The 10,125-nt window shown below is 44.6% G+C and overlaps 1 protein-coding gene across 1 annotated transcript; it reads right to left on the bottom strand.

Annotated features, from left to right (window-relative positions):
• Nucleotides 1-500: 500 nt before the first annotated feature.
• On the bottom strand, nucleotides 501-5,479 carry LOC124677178 (phosphatidylinositol/phosphatidylcholine transfer protein SFH6-like). The gene is made up of 15 exons (XM_047213179.1): nucleotides 5,334-5,479; nucleotides 4,718-4,794; nucleotides 4,363-4,633; nucleotides 4,139-4,238; nucleotides 3,797-4,063; nucleotides 3,635-3,712; nucleotides 3,451-3,552; nucleotides 3,324-3,373; nucleotides 3,125-3,224; nucleotides 2,907-3,005; nucleotides 2,691-2,810; nucleotides 2,354-2,516; nucleotides 1,288-1,649; nucleotides 1,027-1,104; nucleotides 501-882 (listed from the first exon to the last, which is right to left on the bottom strand). Exons 2-15 carry the CDS (start codon nucleotides 4,722-4,724, stop codon nucleotides 862-864), a joined length of 1,818 nt encoding a protein of 605 aa, XP_047069135.1. The 5' UTR covers nucleotides 4,725-4,794; nucleotides 5,334-5,479; the 3' UTR covers nucleotides 501-861.
• Between the last annotated feature and the right edge of the window lie 4,646 nt (nucleotides 5,480-10,125).

Below are 10,125 nucleotides of genomic sequence, written 5' to 3'. Positions count from 1 at the left end.
GCTCCCGCCATCCATCCCTCGCATCAGCGCAGTGCAATTTTTCCTGAGCAAGTGTGAGACGAGTGTTGCTGGCAAGAAACAAGCATTCCCTTTTATACATTTTTGGTGATTTAAAGTTCTCCGGGGATGCAAGAAAACATATTGTTACCAACCAAACACCCCTCAATGAATCTGCAGCCGGCAACTGGCGTCACTTTGGCAAGTGGGGCAGCTCATGAAGAAGCAGATGAGAGGATTCCGGCTCGCTGCAACCAAGACCCGAGCACCACCACCACGCTGTGCATTGCCGTGGCGTGCAGGCGCGCACAGTAGTAAAAGACCGTGCAAGATTCTCCAGCCCCGTACGGACACCCACGTTGTCATGTCGGGTTGAACAAAATCACGAGATTTGCAAAGTTCAACTAAAGTACTACCAATCCATATTTCACTGACAGACATCGCAATAACCTATCATCATCGGATCAGAGATAGCACTACCATTTACATAGACATGAGCTGTAAGCCTGCCACTAGTGTCTCCTGACCAGCCCATTGGTTCAGTGAAAGTTCAGGCCAGTCAAACCTCCAAGATTCTCACCACCGACTTTCTGCCACGATACTATACGCTTAACCAGCAAAAAACATACTAGCATGCTGCGCGGAGCATTGTTCGACAGGCAAAGGAACCTGGGACTTTGGCTCAAAATATAAACTACAAAAAGAGAGAGGTTTGAGGTTCCGAAAGGAAGCGACAGGCATCCAATGCTATCTTCTCTTTCGTTCTCCTCTCAGCAACCAGGCTCGGAGTCCGGGAGGTCAAAAATGGAGCTGGCAGCTTCACGCAGGTTAATGTCGACATGGCTTTGAGGATTCTGCGTCACCCTATGAACAGAACAACCTCCTCTGCACAAGCATTGGGTGTAAGAATTAGTTCAGTTAGGCAGACAACTTTTTGTAGCATAGAATAGAATGATGCTAATTCAGTACGTGATCGCTATATGCAAAAACACAATCAATTCGGTGAGTCTAAGTTTGTAGATGGCATACCCTGACACTGGTCGACTCCTGTACAGCTTCTAGAGTTTCCACCAATGACTGTTGCTTAGCCACGGTCGCATGAAGCACCTGATGAATTGAACAGTGTTTAACACAAGGCACATTATTTAAAAAAAGATAGCACTGAGGAGAAAGAAAAAAAGCCTAGCTGTCATATGATTCATTTGTGGACAATGTTTCAGGACACATGAGCAAATCAGAACTTTGATGTCTACGATCAGAGAAACTGTGCTGTGCAACACAAGAACTTACTCTTTTGGTCCTCTCCAGGTCAGCCTCGATGGATCTGATGCGCTCAAAAGAGTTGAGTAGGATCTGCTCCTTGTCCTCAGGGATCTCTGGTGGTTTGCTGGCGAGCTGGTTGCACATCGATTCAAGATTTTCGATACGCTGTAAGCAAGCGCTCATATCAGCGTCGCTTACAGTTCGAGGCTGTGGCTTCTCCACAACTGGAACTGGTGCAGTAGGAGGATTGGCACTTTGAAGCCTCCTCACTGGTACAGATATGAAAAGGCGGAAGAAGGAGAATATCTTGATCAAGGCTGAGACCACAAGTTTTACAAGATTTCCCACACCCATCAGGACAACTGAACCATCCAGTTTGCCAACGTTCCCTGCCAAAAACAAAACAAAAAATCATCAAGGAGGAAAGTAACCACCATATCCACTGACAGGGTGAAACAAAATCATAACTCAGGGAGAGAAAATCAAAGAAAATATTTCGCAATGAGAAGTGAACAAGAAAAAAAATGATGCAACACACTAGCATGAGCCAAATGTTTCGATGATTTATTCTGCGAACCAAGTTAAATGATATGATTTCAACTAGTAGGATGAAGCAGTAAAACAGGCAAGTATATCACCAAGGAGCCAAATATAATCAGAAAAACCAACAACCTTCTGTACTACATATTAAATGAAACAGTTCTCTGTGAGGCTACACAAGGGAACTGTTCCTGGCACTGGCAGCTGCAGGCATACCACATGACCTGTACTTCATTCCTTCCAATCAGAATTTAAAGGCTTTTACGCGCATGCCTTGCAATCTTACTATCTAGAAACCTAGCCAGCTAAGATTGCAATGCCAATTTATGTCTTGAATCAGTGGATACATTGGCCATGCACCAAGACAAAATCGATGCAGTACTGATGTTAAAAGCAACTCGGGTAATTTCGGTTAAATGGACCATTGATTCCTAAGCTACATCAACAACCAACAGGCAAATTATAAGCGGCTAAATATACAACAATATTGGCAAGTTGCAGAAAAATTGATGGCACAAATTTTACTAAGCAAGTGGAAGAGAAGAGATGGTACCTATATCACGAGAGCTTCCATTGGTAGAAAACTGTCGGTTATCAGCCAGTTGTTTTGGCACAGTTTCAGTAGTTCGCCGCACTCTCCTACCAGTTTCAAGAGAGATATCCACATAACTCTGATCGCGACAGACAAAGTAAGTTGAAGAATCTATGCCCTTTACCTGCAGCAAGCATAAATATTGAAATCAACTCATAGAAGGTATTACTGTAAGAGATTTAAGAGAAAAGTTGGGGTAAGACTAGCAAATATTTTAATGCTATAGAAAGCAGAATAGAGCAAAATTAACCACACTGACACTAGGAAGTAACAAAAAAGAATTCAGCATTGAACTCACTTCCTCATGGACTGGAGTGAGGCAACCATATTCAGTTCCTTTTGGTATATATGATGATCCAAAGTCATCAACATCGGACCCTGATTCAGCATTTGATGTGTCACTCATCATGCCCTGCCACTGGAAGTAACACAAATGATGTTCAGAACAATATTAGAAGCAGCAATCAGCTAGACGTGTATAGCTTGAGTTTAAAGTATTATTCCAGGAACTTGCCTTCAGCTGTTCTAACCTAAGGGAAGAGCTACTTCTTTCTTCTCCATCAGAAACTGGTTTGATATCCTTCACTGAGCCAGCCTCCAAATTGTGTATGAGCTACAAACAGAACCAAGTATAGCAGTATAAGTGCATCTACAAAATATAATCAAATCATGAAGTAAAAAAAAGGAAAGCAGTATATTAGAGAAGACTTCTACATAAGTACAGTAAAATACCTTCAATATGTAAGGATCATTCCATGGCCCCTTGTTCGACCCAAGACAGCCTCCCTTGTCACTGCATGTGCATGAACCACCAAGGAACTCTGGCAACTCACTGAGAAAAGCATAACTACCATCAAAAATGTTCTGAGAAAAGCATAACTAGCATGGGCAAGGATTGACACTTATTCCTTGGCTTGAGTTTTATACCAACCTTGAGTCAATTACTTCAAGAAGTCTACTCAGGTAATTCGAACCCAGAACCTACATTGAAAGACACAATTAATTGCTGCTCGCAAAATGCATTACCATGATCCTGATAAATACTCCATAGAGCTTACATGAATCTTGGATGAAGTCTTTGGGTCAAGGAAGCCCTTCACACTGTTCCAGATGAGCTTGAACCCACTGCCCGCGTTCACAACAAACATCTGATGCAATGTCTACATTTTTTTGTGTTTTTTAGAATCATTGGTCGGCATAACAAAATACTACAGTGAAGTAGCAATGGAGGCGCAAAATTACCTCAGGGTAGTAGTCACTGTCTATCTTCTGCATTCTGAGTACAAGCTCTCTTGCAGTCTTGGAGAAATTCTTGAGACCCTGCATATGCCAAGAACACATTCAAGAAAAACATACAAAACAGACAGATACACAAGCGCAGACGAAGAAGGGTCATTCACATACCACGCCCTGGACATCCAAGATGGTGGTGGTGGAGTCAATGTGCCTCTTGGCAGCTAATGTGCAGGCAGGGAACTTCTCTCTGAAGGCCCTCTCAAACTCTTGCACATGGTACTTGATGTACCTGTCGACAGAGGTGATCTGCATGAGCTTGTTGGGGTCGACCTTCCCGAGCCTCTCGATGTACACCGGTCGGCCCTCTCGGTCGACACCATGGTATCCCTGAGGGTAGTAGCGCAGCACCTCGTCCAGTTCTTCAAACTCAAAATCCTGACCAGATGAAGGGAGTGTCAGACATTGGAAGTTCTCAGCAAGCGCTTGCCCGCAGGCCAGTATGATGATCACCTCAAGGATTGTGTCTGCGCCGAACTCTTTTCTCCATCGCAGCATGTCCGCCCACATCTGCATTGCCTTCTCTGCATCGAACTTCCTGGCCTTCAAGAACCTGCATCACGTGTTCAATCAGATTGGCGAGTTTCAGATCCAGGCATTTCGCAACCTATCCAAATAGTAGAGGACAAAAACAAGGGATAACGGAAGGGGGAGATAGTTCCGTGACGAGAAAAAACCTTAGCATCATGTGGTAGTCGTCGTGCTTGTCGGGTAGGAGACCGTGCGCGGCGAGGCGCTCGCGGAAGGATGCGACGGCGCGCTCCTCCTCGGCGTCCCGGACGTCCTCGATGGAGATGGCCGGCGGGAAGCGGAAGTCGACGCGGCGCCTGCCGCGCTTCTTGAGCGCGTGGATGGCCTTCCGCCGCAGCGAGCCAATCTTGCGGCGGCGGCGCTCGTCCTCCGAGTTGCCGTCGCACAGCGATATCTCGATGTCGTCCGCATGGACCACTGCAGTGACCGGCCGGCGTCTTACACACAGTTTTTCGCAAGAAACAAAGACAACTGAAGAAAGACGCAGGAGCTCATCCTTACCCGACATCTTCTCCACCAAATTCGGGTTCTTTGAAACTGCTCGGCGCTCGCGTTCAATGGCCAATGCCGAATCGCCTCTGCGGGGGAAAGTTCAAAAGACTATTAGCAGCCAGCTGCAAGAACCAGAAAAGAAGACGGAAAATAAAAAGAACACACATTTGCTATGGCAACTCTGCCTGCGCCACAGATCTGAGCAGAAAAACGAAGGGAGCAGAGGAAGAGGTAATAACGGGGCAAAACGATTTGCAGTTTGTAGGAGCAGGACGACGAGGACCTGCATTGGTTACTACTAAAAGCGTCCGCAATAAATTTGACGCAGAGAAACGCAGCGTCTCATTTATTTCATCCTAGGAACCCTTCCTAAACTGAAGAAGGAAAAAACGTCTGAGATCGAACCTGACAGGACAGTCCCAAATCCTACCCCGAAAAAAACGAGCGCAAGAACAACAAGAACAGGAAACCGAAAAAGAAACAAAAACTCAAACTCACCTCTCTCCTCTTCCCTTAATCTCTCGCCATGGCAGATCCAAGAAACACACGAAACCAAGGAAGGCAGAAAGGAAGGAACACTCGAGATTTCTGATGAGGAAGGAAGGAGAGGGAGCAGGGGAGTTACATTTACGTCGATGCAACAAGAGAATCTTGGCTCGGGGCAGCAGGAGCAAGATTGGAGGTTTCTTCTTCTTCTTTCCCCTCCCCTCGGGCTCAGCTTCCCCCACCACCTGCGCTCTCACGGTTTGCTTCCTTGGGCTCGGTTGGTAACTGGAGAGAGGGGAGTGGCCGGTGGTAGTGGTACTACTCCTCCTATTTATTCGTATTTTAGGGTGGAGGTATAACTACGGTACATCAATGCGCGTAGTACACAGGCACCGTACACTACGCGTATACTACTACCGGCGAGGGGAGAGATCGGAGTAGATGGACGGATGGGGCCTACGAAATGGTCATTCTGCCGAGAAATGTTGCTTTCTGGTGGATAGGTAGAGTGGACCATTTCTTCTGGGGAGTACGTTTTGCCTTTTGGATATCCCGTTCCATCAATGCCTTCCTTTATTAAGATCCATGCACAAAATATTTAGGACTGGTACGTCCTAATCTCCTACCATTAGTGCCTGGGCCATTAACAGTATCCAATTTAAAATTTTCAAAGAATTGGAAATGTCTGAATATTAAAGTCGTAAAAGATGTCAAAAAGGTTCCAAAGATATATATCTAAAGAAATATAAATTCGTTTATATGCATTGACCATATCGCGAACATAGAATTCCAAATTCAACAGGAAGATCCCAAATAGTAAGAAGGATTATGGCGACTATCGGTGATGATGGCAAATTAAACTTGGATTGTGAATTTGGCTAACCATCATTTTCAAGAATGTATTTATGAACATCCATGTAGAAAATATATAGCACTAATGGCACTATAATTTTGGTGGTGTATAAAGTCACATAAATTATACCATTGGAGTCATATTCAAAATAAGCTTTCAATCGTGTAACTTTATGCCATATATTTCGTATTTTGTCGACAAAATTAATTATTAAAATTTCTCAAAGCACGTAATAAGCTTCTAAACCGGTATGAGGGGAGTACATGCCCCTAGGGCCTAGAGTAATTAAGAGTATCAACTAAGAATTTCATTGACTTGGAGACATTCCAACAATAAATATTGGTCATGTAGCCTAGGAGTGAGATCGTCTCAAATATGCGTCGACACGGGTTGTTTGAGCGCTTAACTGGAAATATCGAGTGCAACACATATCCACACAGACACCATCAAATGCATGAGTAGCAATGATCTCTCTCCTAGAACACCCGAATACATTTTTTAAAAAATATTTTTATCTATTCACAATCTCACGAGTTATAATTCTAAATTAATCACATAGGCTGGAAATAAATATGATAATGTCATTAATAATGGCACATTAAACTTGGATTCCACATTTGTCTAATGATCAATCTAAGCATTATATTTGAGATATTTTTCTTTCTGGAGTTGGGTCCTTAAATTTTATTTGGATATATTGCTAATGCGTATGGAACTAATGGTGGGACATTAGTACTACTAGATATTTTCTCCATGGATCTTAAAATCATTAATAGAAAAGATGTTGAAAAGGCAAAACGTTATAGGTACACATAGGTACTCACTTTGTTAGGGTTTATAAAGTCAGATAGCTTTTTGAAATTGTTAGGGGTCATAAGACCGGAAGTGGATTTTTGGCTCTCGGGTGCAACGCACCCCCATAGACCAAAAAAAATTATAGTAATTAAAAAAGTCAAAAAAAAATTGAATCTTCCTGAAAACCATGGATAATCAAGTTTGTACTCGTAAAAAAATGTTTGGAAACGAAATAATTTCCATGGTCTCTAGGTAAAAAAAAGACAAAATTATGACGAATATAAAGTGAATAGTACCTGGTCATGGGGCGTTTCGAGTTTGTTTTTTTTTACCCAGGATATAATAAAAGTAATTTTCTAGGAAAATATTTTGTTTCAAGTACAATACCTGATCATCTTTGATTCCCAAAAAAGTTTAAACTTTTTTAAACTTTTTTAAAAAATTAATTTTATTGTTCCAAGTATAGAGGTGTGTGGCGCCCGAGAGCCAATCTGTATTTCCCTCATAAGACCTCGCTTCTTTCATGCATATGAAACTATTGAAGCATGCGGTAATTAATGAGGGTCGTTACTCGTTATGGACTTTATTGACCCTGGCGAATTGACCCTCTGGCCTTATAATCCTTAACATAAGGAAAATAAAATAATATTTTGATTTTATGTGAAATGCATGGAACTAAAAATATAGTTTGATCTCTAGTGAACATACAACAAACTATGACAACACAAAGTGACAACATGGTACCGGATGATAATTGAATTGCTATGTCGTAATTTACATTGATTATATCTAGATGGGAACAAATGACCAATTTATGTGGTTCTAATCCATAATATTCATTTCCTAGTGCCATGTACTCCCTTAGCCCATCTATAAAAATACCTCTCAATTCTCACGTATTCTAATCATGTTTAAGTTTTATCAAATAGTGAAAATATATCCACAACTACATTTTATCGAAAAAATATCGATATCTACAATATCAAATTGATATTACTAAACTTGTCATAAAATACTTCTCAGCATTACACTCATTCGGTATTACAGGTATTGATTATTAAACTTAGCCAATCCTACACATATGTGACTCTAGACAATAAAAGAGTCACCATTCCACTTCTTCATGACAAGATTCAGACGGTTCAAGTCCATTGTCATTTGTAGACGCCTCAAACTCTACAATAATGTAGATATTCTCGTACTTGGCAAAACCTTTTCTCGCACGTAGTAAGTACTCAATGGCATTGTAGTCGCCATATAAACCGATGCACCATCTGTTCACTTTGACAGTACGCACGGCACGGGGGTGCCATTGCTTCCAAGCAAGGCCTAATTCTGGCTTAATAACCACTAAACTAAAGCAGCATAAAATAAAGTGGACCTCAAACACTTCCTTAGTTGTGAAGGCTGATCCGAAAGAAGCAACTTTTGAGCTTTCCTAGAATTAAATTAGTCAGGGGAAGGTTCGTTTCTCAGCTTGTACGTGCCGATTCCGCTGGCAATTAGTAGATCACCTAAAATAACCATATTTTAGGTGGCTCTCAGCTGAGACGAGTGCAAAACTCCGCTGGGAGTAGTTGATGTGTACTCCTGGAGTAGTATTTGTCTGCCCTGCATGCATCCGTCTCTCTCTCATATTTGCTCCCATCTCTCGTGATTTCTGAAAAGCAAGCCGAGACAAAGAGCCGCAGGTACTGTACAGTACTCCACGGTGGTCTATCTATACAGTGGCGAGAGAGAGGCAGGATGGATGTGGATCGTGGCGTGGACGAAGAGCTCCAAAAAGAAAAGAAGAGATCGAGGTGGAGGGCGGAAACGTGGCGCACGTATGCGGACGACCCGAAGCGGCAAACAAAGCGCATGGATAGTGCATGGGAGGACGAAAGGAAAGGCAAAGGGACACCATTATTTGGTCGTCAAAGCTCGCTGGCTAGTCGTGCGTCACCGCCGGCCGGCCGGCCGGTCCTGCCGGTGTGCCGGCGGGTGTGCCTGCCAGTCGGACCACCACTCCCGCTACGCTAGCGGCCATGCACGGCAGCAGGAGCACCCTAGTGGCCTCCGAGGCGGACGAGCGTCGAGCGCCCGGCGGTATCAGAATCAGATTGAATTTTGATAAAATGGTGGGGGCTGGGCGCCTCAAATGGCAGAAACTTCTGAGTTGATGGTGCCAAAATTTTGGACAAAAAGCTCCAGCGTCGCTTGGGGCGATGGCATGGGCTCTTGTTCCAGCCTCCCTCTCCCTCGTCACTGCCGGTGGTGGTCGCTAGCGGTAGCAGGGAGGCTCTACTTCCTCCTCCTTTGCCATACCCTCTAGCCCTTCCAAGCTCTCCATGACGTTGTGTTGTCGTCTCCCGAGATTGTTGGCATCCTCATGTCCCCAATGGTGAGGAGCGACACATGTGTGGCGGCTTGACTCGTTGACGGTGGTTCAAGCTCATGGATCTGGCTAGGGTGCCCAGATTCAAGTGCCACAGGCAAGCCGACAATGCTACTATGGATATTTAGAGCATCTCAAGGTTTTCCGGGCGTTCTTAGCAGAAATCCTCGCTCATCATGTGCCCCAAAGGTCTTTTCGGTCTGGCGTGACCCAATAGCGTGTCTGCAATCCCTTCAAATTAACAGGAATCCTTGCGGGTGCGCTGGACGAAACGAGGTGACATCATAGGGAGTGGCAAGCTAGCCATATCATTGACACATGGTGGTGATGCGAGAGCTCTTCATTATTTACGTCGTTTCCAACCTTTGGTCAAGCCTAGTAATGGTCGTGTCGGTTCCCTAGGCGGGCGTAGGGAGAAGTCTCATCGCGCATGGTGGCGCGGTGTGGCAGGATAGATCCGGCGATAATCTGCACCACCGTTCACTCGCATGGGACCAGCGTTAATTTAATGTGCGCACCGCACCCGCCTCACATACCCTCCATGGCCCACCTCTTCCAAAAAAAAAACTAGCGTCACCCAACACCAAGAGGACACCACAACCGCCATGTCGAACCGCCGCACGGGAGGGGGTGGCCACGAATGGTGTTGCCTCACTCGGCCTAACCATCTCCGTGCGTGGGATTTCTACATCGTGTGCTACATAGTCCCGCCAAACATGCGCCTGCCAAGGGACGGTGGATGGCAGCAAACAACGTCAACATTCCTTCGGTGCCCAAGTAGGCAGCGATTGATTGTGGCAGGAGATCCACGACCATGGCAACACGCTATCGGAGGCAGAGCGGGCGTCTCCTATGTCGGATGCCATACGAAACACCGACTGGTGGACCAACTTCTTCCTGGTGCGG

The sequence above is a fragment of the Lolium rigidum genome, chromosome 1 (assembly GCF_022539505.1).
Source record: "Lolium rigidum isolate FL_2022 chromosome 1, APGP_CSIRO_Lrig_0.1, whole genome shotgun sequence".
In the NCBI taxonomy this organism is placed as follows: Eukaryota; Viridiplantae; Streptophyta; class Magnoliopsida; order Poales; family Poaceae; genus Lolium; species Lolium rigidum.
The sequence above is the reverse complement of the archived record's forward strand: the minus strand, read 5'-3'. Positions and strand labels throughout refer to the sequence as shown.

Excerpts from the sequence above, each read along its gene's own strand:
- LOC124677178 (XM_047213179.1), bottom strand. Across the intron at positions 3,553-3,634 it reads ACAGTGACTACTACCCTGAG|ACATTGCATCAGATGTTTGT; the intron begins GTAATTTTGCGC and ends AAAAAAATGTAG. Across the intron at positions 883-1,026 it reads AGGAGTCGACCAGTGTCAGG|AGGAGGTTGTTCTGTTCATA; the intron begins GTATGCCATCTA and ends ATGCTTGTGCAG.